Below are 16,649 nucleotides of genomic sequence, written 5' to 3' on the forward strand. Positions count from 1 at the left end.
ACTGAATATTTCTTACTAGTTTGCAGTAATACAATGAAGAATGTGACAAACATTTTTTATTTTGTTCTTAACATCTGGTTTATTGGTTAGGAAGGCAACACACAGTACTGTGTTCCCATCTGGTACTGATATTTGTCTTTTTTTAGTAGTTATGTTAACATTTAATGGTTTGACTTTTGAGTGCAGTACTGTTGCCGTAATGTAATATCAATTACCAAAGAAAACTTTTGTTAATGTCTCAAGAACTCCAGCCAACAAGCACAGTTTTATGAGGAGTCTGTACCAGCTGCACTAAAATGCTGCTGCTTGTATGAGTGAGGATCCATTTAGATCTTTAAATACATAGTAGATTTCCAAAATAAATATTGGTCCTGTAAATTCAGAGTTACTGAACTCTAAGTGAATGTACTGAGATAATGCTTTAGTTCTGCCAATGCACTGAACCAAGAACTTACCCTGAAGTCTGACAGCTTAGTGTGGTGACTGAAGCATCTGCACTTTCTGAACTGGAGCATTCAGGGAACTCTACCAAAATGCTTTTGATGGGAGCTTGTGGGTACCTGAAGTAGTCTGGTAACCAAGGCCCCAAGTAGGGCTTGAAAAGAGAGTGAATCCCCTGCTTACTTGTAGTGCACAGACAGCACACTTTGTATAGTGCTGTGTTTATCTCAGTATAAGTGTGCTGTAATCTCATAATCCTGTACCTCAGTGCTTCAGTACTGCTTCTCTGGGGGCTGGCAGAAAAGCTGCATCGTTTGCTCTCTGGGATTTCATTTTGCCATCATATGAAGCTTTCAGAATTGCCTGCAGGTATACGTAGCATGTAAGCTGAGTGTTCCCCAAGTGTTTAAATGACGGCAGAATCCCTCATGGGACTGATAAAGATGTTCTGCATGACTGTTCAGTGTTGAGATGACACTATGACTTGGGGGCAGAAAGCATTCTATTCCCCTCATACAAAAGTGCTGGGAATGAAAGGAAGTTTGCCTTTCAGTGTCCACATGCAGTTGGGATACTTTTTAACCATTTATCTCTCCACTGCAGGAAAATGGAGGGTGGATGCTGCCCTGCCCCTTTTTCTTCTAAAAAATTATAGTGGTGACTCTTAAGTTCACATGTGAAAAAGCATGTTTTTTAAAAAGTACATGCACAAACTGTGTTCTAATATAAAGGTTTTGCTGTCAGATTGTATGGAAAATTTATCATTACAGTTTTCCCTTGAAGGCAAACTGGAGGTCTTAGCCTTTGTGAAGTCTGGCTGGTTTTCATGGAATTGGAAGAGTGGATATATCTGAGAGACACCTGTCTTTCTGTGGGCTAATACTTTCCATAACATTTAGACACTTCAGTGAAGGGAGTGACTTGCAATTAGATGAGGAAATTATAAAAGCTCTTATCCTTGGAAACTAGGTGAAAAAGGAGACATATTAAAATCAAAAATGCAACTGTCAACAAAACAAAAAAACTAGTAAGAAAGGTTGAAGGTTTCCTTGGGATTTCAGAAGGACAACTGTTAAATCAGTTACTTATCAGCTGAACATCTATGGAAATGCAAATTAAGCTCTTGCTTTTTACTGTTCATTTCAGTTCTGAAATCATTCTCTCTTTTCCATTTTAGACAAACACGAAACTAAATTAAAAGGTGTAATATATTTTCAAGCTATTGAAGAAGTCTATTATGATCATCTAAAGAATGCATATAAGGTAAACTTTGCTATTGCTGTTTTAGCCACATATCACATAGAGTACCCAAAGTATGGTTGCTGCTGTAAAATTAAAGGGAGAACTAACATTATTGGGGGAAAAAAAAAACAAATACTAAAAAGAATCCTGGAGTGGAGGAAAAGGAAGAGGAAGCTAATCAGTGATCAGCACTGTTTTGGGGTTTTTTTATATTGATGGAAGCAGAGATAAGTGTCTACCTGCAAAGTGGGGTTTGCTGCAAGGAGTTCCTTAGTCCAGTGGCAAGACCATTGAAATCAGTGGCTTGGACAAGTCAAGGGCTGGCTGCATGTCTCTGTCCCAGGGAGGGAGTTAATTGTGCCAGCACCTCATGGCACCCCCTGCTTCTCATCTGTAATTTAAATAAGCTGTGAACAATATGTGAAAGTCACTGGGCAGAGTGGGTGAGTTGGTTATTTGGGCATGAAACAACAGCTTGGAGCCCTGTAGTACTGTATAATAGTCTACTGGGAAATGCTGTGAAAGGTGTTTATGGTGGCTACAAACACTTTAAATGCATCTCTTCTGCAATATAAGATGCGGTGGTACAGCAATTTATCTTTCTTCTTAATTCTATTCATAAATATCCCTGTAAGCAATTCCACTTCTGGTACCAATAAATGGTGCTGATTTCACTCTTTGGATATGCTCTTTGTGTTTTATCCTAGAGTCCCAACCCCTTGCTGACCTTCAGTGTTAAGACCCATGACCGCATCTACTACATGGTTGCTCCTTCTCCAGAAGCCATGAGGATATGGATGGATGTCATTGTTACAGGAGCAGAAGGCTACACCCACTTCATGTTATAATAAAAGGGGAGCAACAGGGCATCCTGCAATAACAAAACTAATGAAGTTAGCCATAGCTAGTGACAGCTGAAAAGCCAGTGAATAATTCCCTGAAATGTCCTCCTTATGATGTGCACCCAAAACCTCAGATTGACAGGAGGTTACAAATGCATTGAAAAGGGGGCTTGTTACCTGTTGTAGTTGATCTTTATAGGAATGAACCAGCTAAAGCTGTTGAGAGAATCATAGTGCTCCAAAATGGATAATCAGGCAATTTTAATTACTTGATTGAATGATAAGTTTCTACAAATTCTCTTACACAAATTCTCTTTATGAGAATGTCTTCATAAATTTATACTGAACAGTTTACAAGTGTGTATGTTCTCACTGGTATGCAAAAATTCTAGTAGTGAAACGAAAAGGTGTAATAAGCATATATTTTAATATGCAACATTGGACATTTATAGATGATTAGGTGACTTTTTAAAACTTTTAGTCAAGTATTTTATAAAAATACAAACAAAAAAACAGCCCTAAGGTACACACAGTTCTTGCCTTAGTAGTTAAGTGTTACAACAGAGCCAAAGAGTTACAGGATTCCCTTACGTTTTTCATATTGTTCCTTGTACCTAAGTTTCTGTAAGGGGACAGTGCCAAAACTCTTAATGACTTTTAATGTAATTAAATTGTTATATTCTGTGTGTTCAAACACTTCGTGGCAACAACTGTATGTTTAAAGTTTCCATCTATGGAGCTCAACAACAAAAAAAAAAATTTAAAATAGCTTTATAAAGATGCATTTTTTTCCACTATGATGAGAAATAGAAACACATGTATTAACTTCCTCATAAAGAGAGATTTTTTTTAATCTTCCCTGTTAAACAGAATAAGCTGGTTCTGGACCCTACAGCAATTTTCTTTAATGTAGTAAGATCCCAGTGTGGTTCTAATCTTACTCTGTGCCAAGTGAATGCTCTATTGAAATCTCTCAAGCATTGCCTGCCTTGAAGCCAGCACCAAAATCTCTGCCTATCTGAATTCTTTGGAGCCAAGCTTTCAGTCCCAGAGAGTTGTTTTGTTGTTTAATGTATATCTGCACAGAATAATGCTGTCAAATAGAATAAAAAGAGAGAGTTGAGTTCTAAGAGTTTACACTAAGCAGTGTATGAATAAAAACCCCTGAAAGTTTCAAGCCGTAGGGATTGAGATTCCTAAAACAGCAAAGATACTGAGGGTGCAGCGGTCTCCCATTTTAAAATCACCTCCAAGTCTTTGAGTAATATTGCAAAAATATAAATTATTTAATTGAAATGAACTTCAAGAAAGTGTCATGACTTTGAAGAGGTTCTATTTCAGTAACTGAAACTTACACGTTCTGTGGCTTGTGTACTAGAAGAAAGCACATTTGCCTTTTTTTTCCTTGATGAAAAGTTAATGGCTTTTGATTGAACAAATAAACTGAAAACAGAATAGAAGTATGCTGGCAGAATATTTTTGTTATACTTTTTAAACCCTGTAACTTGTAATGAACAGGTTTGTGGTATACACAGGTGATGTGGTTGTTCTAGCATGACAAATATCAGTTTCGACTTGAAGCATAAAAGAAGAGACTGTTGTTGTGAGATAATTGTTATCATCTGTGCAGATCACAACCTGTAATCTATAATTTAAAACACTATCAAGTAAATTGCTTTTGTTTATACAGTTATTATTTTTCCCTGATGTATCTTGATTTTACTCCTAAGTATAGTTATAAAGGTTTTCTAATAATTTTTATATCCTGCATGATGCAATGAAGGCATTTCAATAAACATTTTTAAAAATACATTTGTTTCAAATATTTTCTTGCTGCATTATCGTAACACATTTCTGCTTGTCTTTTAAACAGTTGTATACAGTTGTGCAAACAATACTGTATTTCTCAGTAACACTTAATTGAACTATTCCATGTATTTTCTCATTGAAGAGCTATTGAAAATAATCTTTCAGAGGGCAGTGAAATTAGGAGTGTAGTCTGTTTTCTGCTTGTACATAATATAATACATTTTTCATTTTTTATTAATGTGTTTGAAAAATTTATCACCAGCTTTGGATATTGGCAAATTTTTTTGTTGTTTAACTGCAAACCAGAAATTGCTGGAGTTTAAGGATTTCGAAGTTTTCCCAATATTTGATTTAGACATGACCTGAATGAGAGCATTAACTCACTGTGGAAATGAAAACCAGTGTGGTTTTATGACTGATTTGTTTTCACTGGGTTTGCCATCATCATCATGAAGTGGGGTGGGTTGTGTCTTGGTGTGCATCAAGACGAGGTCAGTAGAGCATGGTGGTAGGCACCCCCTTTTATGATCAGTCTGCACTGCTCATGAAAGCCCTTCAAGCTTTCCTGCCTGGGAGTCAAATACCTGCTTACCCTAAAGGCTCTCGGGCAATTGCAAACCACAAATCTGAGCCTTAAAAACCTCCTCTGCTGTGTCCTATGACCTATGGCCCGGTGCTTGGGTGGGAAAACATCCTTACCTTGGCAGGCACTGGCCTTTCCTAGCATTCATTTTCATGTGCCAGGGGAGGTTGGACATCAGAAGAATTTCTTCACAAAAGGGGTTGTCAAGCATTGGAATGGGCTGCCCAGGGAGGTGGTGGAGGGACATCTCTGGAGGCATTCACGAAATGACTGGATGGTGGCAGAGTGGTCTAGGTGACGTGGTGGTATTTAGTCAAAGGTTGGACTAGATGATATTTGAGATCTCCTATCTAAATGATTTGGTGATTCTATGATTATTTTCTTGTCTTTGTGGCTGCTATGGCCTGTATATAAAAGGAAATGAAGATGTAATTCTGGTTCCTCACATAGCTGAGAGAAGGTGAGGAGGTGTGAGCCCGGTGCTGAGGTCCCTTCTCAGGCGCCTGTTCTCCAGGCTGAACAGGCCCAGGCCTTTCCCTCGTTCTCCTCCGAAGGGAGGTGCTCCGATCCCCCTCATTGCCTGCCACAGGAGCTCCGTGTCCTTCCTGTCCCGAGGAGCTCAGAATGGACACAGCACTCCAGAGTGTTGTGGTCTCTCTCACCAGGGCTGAGCAGAGGGGCAAGATCACCTCCCTCGACCTGCAGGCAACGCTCCTCCCAGTGCATACCTGTGGCCTTGGCTGCAAGGTACAGCTGGCTCGGAAGAACCACGCACGCTAGAAAACGCATGCTCCACGTTTAGGCTTTTTTATTGACAAATCTGGAGTTTGGCAGGGAAGCTGGGCCCTGACCGTGGCCCGCCCCGCCCCGCCCCGCCCCGGCCGCCGCTCCCCAGGCGGGGGCGGCGCGCGGCGCGTGCGCGGGCGGCGGCCATGGCGGCCATGGCGGGAGCGCTGGTGCGGGCCGGCCGCGCCTCGGCCCTGCGGGGATCGCTGCCACCGCTGAGGGCGGCCCGGGCGCTCCTGGGTAAGGGAAGGGCCGCGGGAAGCTCGGAGCCGAAGGGGTGCCAGTCGGAGGGGACAGGATGTGTGTCTGTGCTGGCTGTGATGGGCAGCTGCGGGTGGCACCCTTTGCTCCCCTTCAGCGCCGTCTCCATCGGGAGGGGCCGGGGCGCGGCCCCTGATGCGGATGGGCTTCTTAAATAAATTCGGTTCCCTTGCTGCCGGGTTCCTGACAGGCTTCTGCTCCCCGCTAGGTTCGCTAGGTGTCTGTGGCAGCTGTTTTTCGCACGTGTGTTTTGTTGGCACTAAACTCTTGCCCCTGGTGGATTTTGAGGAGCTGGGAATCGTGCGCCAGTTCGCTTGGTCGGGTGTGGAATGTGCCTGCCCTGTTAAGCTCCGCCAGGCATAGAAAAGCTTTGCTGGCATCCACTTCTGAGTGAGCTCGGTCTGTGCCCAAACACGCAGTGTCCCTTCTTGATGTGCCAGACGCCGTCCTTGTCTGACCTGTTGAGTTTATTATTTGCCTTTAATTGGACAGGTGAATCTCACCTAAGGTTGCTCAGTGGATAAAACTTACTTGCCAGTAGGAGTGCATATTTTGTAGCTGCATAAAAGCTTGAATACAGGGGGATTTTTTTGCTGTGTTTTCCCCCCCTTCTCCGTGTTTATAACAGTAACATTATCAGAGTATTTGTTTATTTGAGTGTGTCTTTAGGTGCTTTGGGACCAGTTCCTGCTGGAATGGAAACCAGGTATGGACAGAGTTGAGTCCATTACTTGTCACAGCAGCATTAATCTTCTGCTGCTGGCAGTGGGGAGATCTCAGTGCAGGAACATTCCCAGAGTTGTTCAAGGAACTTCTTTGGCTTGGATGTGTAATGTAACACTGGTCTCAGTCACGGTTTCTGGTGTTCATAAAATGCACAGTGATTCCAATATGAAGAGAATTCCATAGATACCATCAGGCAAGGGTTCTGGGGTCTTCCTGTAGCTATCACCTTCGGTCTGTAGCTTGCTTTTATAAACACTAATACCTGCCTTGCACCCTTCAGAAATGCTTCCCTGCTTTTACCAAGGTCTTTCCTAAGATCAGGAGGAGAAATTACTGGATAGCTGCTGATAGTTTTGTCTGTCTAAAGGAAAATGTGAAAGGCTGACTGCATTAAGCTGTGGTGGTTGCTTTAGGGATTTGCATTATTCAGGTTGGGATTGCTGCTGGTGTTTTCATTAACTTACTAAATGGAAGAATAGTTTGTGAAATAGCTTAGACAGTGGTTGTGTTTTGTAGTTGCAGTTGGAACCCTGCCAGCGTCAAATTTGAGGACACCTCCAGAGTGCTGCAGCATGGAAGACATGCATGGCTTCAGAGATTGCTATCAGGGCTTAAGGGGGAGAAAAATAGTCCCAATTATTTTTCTATTAAATTTAGTGCTTCTTGGTGGGTCTCCTCTTACTGGCACTTGAAGAAGTGATTTTGACTTAGTGAGAGACACGCAAATTAAAAGCCACAGTGTGGATGCATCTGAAAACCTTTACTGTGGAAGTCATTCACCATTATAAACAACTCATGCCTCAGTGGGATAAAGAACTACCTCATTGTTTGAGGAGCAATTTAATGGTTTTAATCTATACAAAGTACAAATGATAGAATTTCTGTTGGACTGTAGGAGAGTGTTGAATGCTAGCTCTGCACCCTGTTGTATGTGTTATGTATCCATACTTACTCATGCACATCCAAGTTAAACTAACCCCCAAAAACCCCTCGAATGTAATCTCTCTGATACTGGTAAAACAGAACTCAAGGCTGCAGGACAACAAGGTAGTGTGATGCTGTCAGGGCCTGGGTTTTGCACTATTTATCCACCCCTAGGAAGCCCTGATGCTTTATTTTGGGTTGCATAGTTTCTGTACCCACTGTTGAAGAGCCAGTCTAATCTAAGAATTAAGAGTGTCAAAGTCTTAGAAGACTTGACCAAGCTTTCAGTTTAACAAATTACCTTGCTGGGTTGGATAATACAGTGGATTAAGTCTCCTTAACAGTTCTCAGTGAATTACTTGTCCTCACCTGCAGTAGAGGTACAACTGACTGCTAAAGTTAGATTAAATCCTGTAGCAGCTGTTGAGATTTAGTGGAATTATTAATTAGTTAGCATTTCCTCTGTTAATCTTATTTCCTTGTTTGATATTATTTATTTATTTATTTGGTTCTAACAATGCTAATGTTGTTTAATTCTGGTAATGATGAAAAAGTTAGTCACAAGATTCTTTCCCAGTTCTTGATTATGAACTTGCCCCTATATCTCCATATATTGTGTGGATCCAGGATCCTTCAGTTTTAATTTTAATAAAAAATTTGTCACCTCCTGTGCTTGTAAACTTCCATTGCACAGAGTACTCTAATCTCAAAATTAGGCTTTTTGAAAATAAAAGGTTAAACTAAGTAGATATTAAATGGGAAGGTTTTTTTGTAAAATGAGTGAATGTATTCAAGACGGTATGAAACATGAGGACTGATGAAGTCTAGGAAGCCTTAGTGTTCATTTTCAGTCAACCACTTTGCTAATTACTGAGTGAACTCTCTATATGGTTGGCGTTTAATGATTTGAGAATGAATCACAATAAACTTTTAGGTTCATCATCATTAAGTTATCAATCATTAAAGAATATAGGAGATGTTTTTTTCTTCTTTCTTGAGCCAGAATACCTTCTTTTCATGTAATATGTCCATATTTGCCAAACCCTGTGTTTATAAAACAAACTTGTGTTTCTGCCAAGGTTATAATGATGATTGTACTAAACGGCTTCTCTTATTAGTTTGCAGGCTGAAGTCATCTGTCAGCTTTCTTACTCGACCAGATCGACCAAATATTGCCTATCAGAAACTTAAAGGGAGGAATCCAGGGGTTATTTTCCTTCCAGGCTTCAATTCAAATATGAATGGTCAGAAAGCAACTGCCCTTGAAGATTTCTGCAAATCCTTAGGCCATGCCTTCGTCAGGTACATAGAGGAGTATTGTTCTTGAGAAAATAAATGAAACTGGTCTCATGGGTTGTGGGAAGGGGTTTTAACACAAATAAGTAAACTTTGGCATTTGGATTGGGATGCTCCCTGTGCTAAGGGAGCTTGTATACGAGATAAGAAGTCTTTCTTCCACTTCCAAATGTAGGATTTCTGTCAGTAGAGAGATTGAAGTAAATCAGGAGAATGTATTCTGAAAGTAATTCAGAAAATTCACTAATTTTCTGTAGTCTAACCAGTGCTACATGTTACAATCAGGCTGCAGGCATAAAACTAAAAATTAAGGAGTTCTGGTTTTTAAGTTATCTCTATAAGCACTGTCCTTACCTGCCAAGTCTGATTAAGTTACTCTGTTTCTTCTATGGGTTTAGAAGAACTTGCCCTTGCTTGGTGCTGCTGTCCTTTGATAGATGAGATTAAATGCTGTGTTTCATAAGTCTTTGTATTTGAGTTTAGTATTTGAAAGAGTTTGTACATTTAAAAAATACTTATAAAATTGAAGTTTCTGAGGTTGGGGGGGGGGTTTTGTCTGTAAGGGACGTTTTTTGTCTATTCTTCTAAATCATGGTGCTCTATCAAATGATAGATAATGCTGCATAACTTAGTTGTGTATGTTGCATTTAGACATTTTTTGAGTGGTATCTGGTCATCGTGATAAACAGGACCAAGTAAGAAAATGCTCAGTGTGGTATCTTGTCCCCTGCTGATTTGATTATACAGTAGTATTTAGTTAGGGTCTGTGTTGCTGTTGACAGTACCGTGACTTTCATGTTGGTGGTTATTTTTTCAGATTTGACTATACAGGATGTGGAAGTTCAGATGGTAAATTTGAAGAGTGTACAATTGGGAAGTGGAGAAAAGATGTTCTGTCTATATTGGATGAACTTACAGAAGGACCACAGGTTATATTTTATTTTTAAATATAGAATGCTGTTTTTCCCTCAAGGTAGAACTTTGACCAAAAATATGCCATAAGAGCTCTCGTCAACAGTAGCTTTTGCTGAACAGGTGACACCTGCTCTCTTCCAAGCTGAATCATTTGAGAGGTCGTATTCATAGGAGCTCTTTTGCAAGCAGGTAGGTCACAAAATCATGGAAGCATGGGTTGGCAGGACCTCCTGGAGGTTGTTTGTTAGAAACTCCTGCTCACAGCAGGGCTGATGTCCCAGAGAGTCTGAGAAAGTCTCATAGTGGAGGTGCCACCTGACAGGGGACAAGGAAGTGTTCCAGTGCAGTGTGGCCCTGTTAATGAAAAGGTGTCACTGTCCCATGCTGATGCATTAATTAAAGGATTTGCAGGAAGATTACAAGATACTCCATGTGATTAAATAGCTTTAAAAAACAGGCAGGAGAAGCAGCATTTGATTTCTTCAGTTACTTTAGAAATTACTGTGAGAAACTGGAATCTCCTACAAACCTAGAAATACCTACTATTGTGTTTAAAACAATTTTGTATTATGAATTGCTTTTGTTGACTTCTTTCACTGCACTGAGCCTTTACCATGTGCATTTATCTTGAGAAGGAAACATAAAAGTATGTATATGATACTGAATTGTTTCAACTCTCATTTTGTTTACAGTGTTTCAGGCTCAGACAGCAATAACCAGCCATGCCAAACAGAATAATAAATACCAGATCTTGTGGTGCTTACTCAGGCAAAATTTCCACTGGAGGTGACAGCAGTTCTGCCTGGGTAAGGACAGCAGGATTATGCCCAAGGTTTAAATAGTTAAACCAACTAGTGAAAACTGATACTTTGTGCAAGAAGAAAAAACCTATTAGCCATTTCCTGTAAAACACTATACCTTCTTCTCTTTTTTTTTTAATTTTATTTTCCAGATTCTGGTGGGCTCCAGCATGGGTGGATGGCTGATGCTTCATGCAGCAATAGCACGCCCAGATAAAGTAGCTGCTCTGGTTGGAGTAGCTGTAGCAGCAGATCATGTTGTAACATCTTTTAAGAGGCTTCCCATTGAGGTAAATATTGATGGTTGGCTTTTGTGCAGTCTAAAAATCTTACCAAGAATTTAAGAAATTATGTTATTTAAACTGTACTTTCCTGCAAATTTTAGGGTAAGTTTTCTGTTTGATTAATGCAAGCTTACAGTTATGAGACTAGTTTGAGCATTGGCCAGAGTGTGCTTATATTACTGTGGTTTAGAGGATGTGAAGTCAGATCCCTGCTGTTTGCAGTCCATTAGATTTCAGTGTTGAATATCTTATATTTGCATTGAATTGGATCCTTGTGCTTTGAAGGATAGAGAAGTAGCCACTAAAGTAGTTGAGGTGGCACTGGATGAGATGAGTATGACAGCTTGTGTGCATAGAAAGGAAATTCTTTAGATTAGTTTGTTTGTAAAGACTATAAGGTTTAAATAGTGGGAACTGCCCTTCTGAGATTCTTCCTTGATGGCAATAATGTCTAGTCTTCAGGAAAGTAAATGTGGTGTTACACGGCAATAAATAATGTGTATTTTAGAATAACTTAGGATATTTTCCCAATTAGTTGGGTTTTTTCTAAAGTACTTTGTAGTGTCAGTATTACTATTTAGGACTCAGAATCTGAAAATACTTAAGAATCTGGAAATACAGTATTTAGAGACAGCTATTGTGGAAAAGACTGATCACTGGAAAATATCTTTTCCCTAGGATTTCTCGTTTGAGGATCAGTGAACTGGTTAAAGCCAAGGAGATTTACTGTTCATGGTGGCTATACATCTTTTTCTTTTCTGAGAGATTCTGGCTAAGAAACTTAATTTCATTGGTGAATTTTAACTAGATTAATTTGCAGGAGAGGTTTGGAGAACAGCTTTTGTGACAATGTAGGCAATTTGTCTTCTCTGTTGCTGTGAGGAGAACAGGAATACACTTTTGCTAATAAAAATTAACAAGGTGAAATGTTATGCTTGGGGGAGTTTTACTGCTTTTAGAACAGAAATAACTCGAGGTACTCTTAAGCAGTCCTAACATCTGCCTCATCTGTTCTTTGCTCTCTTTTTTTATAGGCACAAAAAGAAATAGAAGAAAAGGGTGAATGGAAATATCGAACAAAGCACAATGAGGCAGGCTATTACTCCTTGACCTACGACTTTATCAGAGAAGCAGAAAACCACTGTGTGCTGAATAGTCCTATTCCTGTGACGTGTCCTGTACGCCTTATCCATGGCATGGAGGATGGGGATGTCCCCTGGCAGATCTCTATGCAAGTTGCTGACCGTGTTTTGAGCAAGGACGTGGATGTTATCCTCCGCAAAATCGGCCAGCATCGGATGAGTGACAAGGAGGATACAAAGCTCCTTGTGAATACTGTTGATGATCTCATTGACAAGCTGTCAACAGTAGCATAAGCTGAAGAGTAGCATTAGTGCATGAACTCTACACCTGACTCTTTTCCTTGAGTAACAGAAGCCTTGTTCTTACCCAGATGGTGGCAGGCCTTTGACTGTCACAGTAGGAACTGAGCTTTATCTGCTGTTTCCTTACCTCTGTTTCGTAAATACAGGTATTGTATTATTGCTGCATTTGCACACAGTCCAAAGTGTGAAGGAGTGCTGCTACTGTGTTCAGAACCTCTCCTTCACCACTCTAACCATTTTTTTCACAAATTTCCTACAGTTTTGTACTGACATGTTGATTATTTTTTGTTACTATTGGGCTGCACAGTAAAACTTTAATTTCACATCTTTGACACCTGTTATTGTCCTTCTGCTGTAACATCATTGTATCTTATGTCTGAAACCATCTGTGCAAGGCAAAATACAACTTGAGTGTTTACTGAAGTTAGTTATTAGAATAGTGAGTACCATGAAACACAATAAACAGATTTCAGATAAATGGTTATTTTGTTCTGAAATGCTGTTAAAAAGTGGAAGGCACACCCTGATGGTGTGCTTGGGGTACTACATAGGGAAGAATTTGACTTTTAAGAATGCAGGGCCTCAAAGCCTTAAGAGCTCTTTATCTGTGCTTATCAGGAGGATGTGTGTCATCTTCTCCAGACTGTCTGTCGTTGTTCATTTGTGGGCATACTGTTAAGGGAACAATAAATAATCTTGGTGTAAACTGAAACTGGATCAATAAGGTGACTTTATAGTAACTTCTTCAAAGTGGGGAGTACAGTGCCACCGAGCACTGCTGCCTCTTTCCCATGACTTGAGAGCTGTGGATTGCTGGGAACAGTGTCTTCTTCAGCTGAGTCCAACCCTGAGAAGCTGTAAATGAAACTTGAGAGTTGGATAATTCTTAAAATGTAAGTCCATAGAATTTAATAGGAAATGGATTTAATTGCAAATAGGATTGTTAACTGGGTTTTATACAGTGCCATTTGTACACTTGAGAGAGAGGAGCTTAGGTGAGAAGTTGGAATTAGTTCAGGCTGGCCTTAATGTGTAACATCAGTCAAAAGCATGTAAATTGTTTCTGTGTTCGTTATTTGAAGTAGTAAATGGCATCACTACTGTTACCTTAAAAGACTAAAGCTGCTGGGGGTAAGGTATTTCTAGAGAGTTTGTCATTTTCAGTTCTAGCTATGTCAGTAGAAGTGTGCTCAATGGGACTTTGCTGAGGTAGTGGGTTTTAATTTTTAAAAAAACACCGCAAACAAGTAAAAAAAAAAAAGAAAAAAAACCAGCAACAACAAAACCTAAATTTCAGATGAGTTCCTGTGAAGTACAGTTTTATTTAGGCTTCAATACTGCAAAAAAAAACAAGAACCTATGATGTAAAAAATTTGAATTTTGATATAAGAGGAAAAAAAGATGGCTCTTGTTTAGATGCAAATTTTCTACTTCAAGTGTACCAATTCCCTAAGTCAATTAGTCATAGAATCATAGAATGGTTGGGGTTGGAAGGGACCTTAAAGGTCATCTAGTTCCAGCCACCATAGCAGGGCAGGGATATGTTCCACTAGACCAGGTTGCTCAGAGCCACATCCAACATGGCCTTGAACACTCCAGAGATGGGGCATCCACAGCTCCTCCAGGCAACCTATTCCAGTGCCTCACAGTAAAGAATTTTTCCCTAATTATCTGATCTAAACCTACCCTCTCCCCCTTGTTCTGTCATGCTCATATAAATAGGCTCTATCCAGCTGAGGATAATCTAGAGTGGGATAATTGCCTGAGGAATTAGAACATTTCATGAACTTCTTCCATAGTATTTCTGACATAGACTGTTCTGTTTGTATCACTATGGAGTTAGAGCTGTGTTCATGTTTATGTTAACTGTTAAGCAGTTGTCATCTTATATATGTTTGTATCACTTGCATCTTGATAAGAGCTGAAAAGCAGATTTTGCAAGTTTTAAAGATGTAGCCGAATCAAAATTATTTCTAAACTGTGCCCTAAGCCATGATGGGGTTTTTTAATCTTGCTTTGTTACATTTTAGATTGGTTTAGCTTGTAATGGAAGAAAAGGCTGAAACCAGAAGACTGCAGTAATTCCAAAGTAATTAAGTTTAATTAATGCCAAGAATTACCAGTTGTAATAGATGTACTTTTACTTCACATATATTAAAGTTACTTCAGTGACTGAAAAGTTTTGAGCCTTTTTTTTTAATAGGGACTTATACCTGTTAACATTCAGTTTAATTCCTCAGGCAAGGAAAAGGCTTTGTGTGCCTGCATAAAGTACAGCTGTGTATTCATCTTGAAAGAGTTGCATTTTATCTGTGCTTCGTGTTAGCCTTTATTAAATAATTGATATTTTGCAGGTAAGGTGTCTATTGCAATGCCTTAGAGGAAGATAGGTGAAAGCAAAAGTGAAGTGGAGCAGTTGTGTAAATAGTGTTCAGGAGGGTTTTTTCCTTGTTTGCTGTTGATGTTTTGTATTGTTGCACCCTCCATTATTCTGCTGTAATAACGTGAGGTGGGAGAGTTGAGTGTAGCAGGGTTGGCACAATTGTTGGGAATACAAAACTGCAGCATCGGTTGGTGAAACCACAGCATTACTGAAAACTTAATCCTAGGGGAAGGGCTTTTTGCTGCCATTTGTTTTTGTAGTTCTGTTTTCCTTCTCTGCTGGCTAAATGGAGACCAGTGGTAGCATTTACAGTACAGGTACATCCAAAGTTTGTTACATATGGCCTAAATGCAAAGGTAGAGATGATAATTTCTTCATAAAGACAATATTCCAGGTAGTGTTTTGAAATTCAGGGAATGCTAGTGTCCTCTCTGTGCTCACTTTTTATTTTTGTAAATGTTAATTTATTTTGTAAATTTATTTCTCTTAAATGTGAAGAGCTGGCTCTGAGGTAGACCTTGTGCAGACAGACCTTTTTCTCTGATTTTGCTGTGGTAGTTCCATTGATATTTATTTGTCATAAGCATTTTCCCTGTGTTCATGCTGGAAATTACCAGAGTTTTGACTGTTGGCAACTTGGCATGTTCAGATGCCTCAAAGAAGGGATAGTAATAACTAGAGAGATTTACATCCTACCTCTGAGCAGCTGTTGACCTACCAGGAAGTTTGGACAATCTGAAATAATGGGATATTCACATATTATGGTGTCATTCCAAATTGGTACTGTTTTGTCCTCTGTGTTAATGCCTCGGGCGTTGCTTTTTTCTTTGCCAGTAGATGCCTACATAGTAATTATTTTCAGTATTAGTCATGTTTAAAAACTAGTATTTCAGTCCTTTGTAGAGATACTGTATTAAAATAAGATACTGCACACTTGGAAAGCTCTGCATGGTGCAGATTTTATAATGAATTACCTTCTGGTTTGGGTTTTTTTTAACAGACTGCTGACTTGTTGACAAATGCAAAGTATACTTTGTTAATATATAATGTACATTTCCTCAACAATAATCTTGATTTGCATGAAATAATCAGTTTCTAAAGCTTATTCAACTTGTTTCCTAATAAACAAGTGCTCTTATTCTGATCTGAGCTAGACTTACACAGTTTCAGCTACATGTATTTTTATCTTGTTAAATATTCTACTTGTTTTGTCTCTCCTCTTGCCTGGCTTTGTATTAGACACCATCTGGTTTGGCTTTTTTGGTTTTGGGGTTTTTTTTAACTTAATTGGTGTTAAATGTTTCATGTAGTTTCAGTTCAGCTAAGCTGTTTTCTCTTGCATCAACACTAAATGCAAACAAGGCAGTGTTCACCAAAAAAAGCCTGGCTGGATAGGCCTTAGAAGAACCACCTCCTGCTGTTTCATTTTTATGTTAATTTTGGTTACATGCTCTCGTGGACATGCTGTTATTCAATGGGGCTAAAAGATTGATGGTACCATACTTTTCATATCAAATTAAACCGTGCTTACAGAGTAGGACTCAACTGGTGACTTGTCTGCAGCTGCTCCACTATCTTCAGTGCTCCAGTCATGCTGCAATACAGAGTTGCAACATTTTCTGAACCAGTGCTGTGGTCAGAGTTTCTGCATTAGGTTTGTGCTTGTAATTTCTTTCTCCTCTGTGGCAAGAAAAAGCCCAGACAAGTAGGAGGGAAAATCGTGTCCTGGGGAATAATGAGATTTTAACTTGTTCTAAGCTACTCAGTTGTGCTGGTACAAAGAGACCTACCTTACCCTTTCATTTTTTTAAGTTCTGAAAAATTATGTTATACTAAAGGCTTCTGGGGAAATAGAAGAGGGTTCTGTGTTTGACCTGTCTTTGAGATGAGCAATCTCGCTGCTTTGTGTTGATGACCAAATTCATTAAGATGTGTATGAATGTAACACATCAGTGTGCACTCTCACCCTTCT

The 16,649-nt window shown here is 39.5% G+C and overlaps 2 protein-coding genes across 8 annotated transcripts in view; both read left to right on the forward strand.

Annotated features, from left to right (window-relative positions):
* Window positions 1-4,335, forward strand: part of PHLDB2 (pleckstrin homology like domain family B member 2) — a 65,816-nt gene extending 61,481 nt beyond the window's left edge. For all 7 annotated transcript variants that reach the window (XM_088156886.1, XM_088156868.1, XM_088156908.1 and 4 more), the window contains 2 exons: window positions 1,619-1,704; window positions 2,391-4,335. In XM_088156886.1, the coding sequence (XP_088013012.1) occupies window positions 1,619-1,704; window positions 2,391-2,531 (227 nt within the window). In that variant the 3' untranslated portion in view covers window positions 2,532-4,335. The remainder of the gene's footprint in view (window positions 1-1,618; window positions 1,705-2,390) is intronic.
* A 1,501-nt stretch (window positions 4,336-5,836) lies between these two features.
* On the forward strand, window positions 5,837-13,006 carry ABHD10 (abhydrolase domain containing 10, depalmitoylase). The gene is made up of 5 exons (XM_014882097.2): window positions 5,837-5,943; window positions 8,733-8,916; window positions 9,728-9,839; window positions 10,778-10,915; window positions 11,944-13,006. The coding sequence occupies exons 1-5, from the start codon at window positions 5,850-5,852 to the stop codon at window positions 12,283-12,285; spliced, it is 870 nt and encodes a 289-aa protein (XP_014737583.2). The 5' UTR covers window positions 5,837-5,849; the 3' UTR covers window positions 12,286-13,006.
* Window positions 13,007-16,649: the final 3,643 nt, after the last annotated feature.

The sequence above is a fragment of the Sturnus vulgaris genome, chromosome 2 (assembly GCF_052056855.1).
Source record: "Sturnus vulgaris isolate bStuVul1 chromosome 2, bStuVul1.hap1, whole genome shotgun sequence".
Lineage (NCBI taxonomy): Eukaryota > Metazoa > Chordata > Aves > Passeriformes > Sturnidae > Sturnus > Sturnus vulgaris.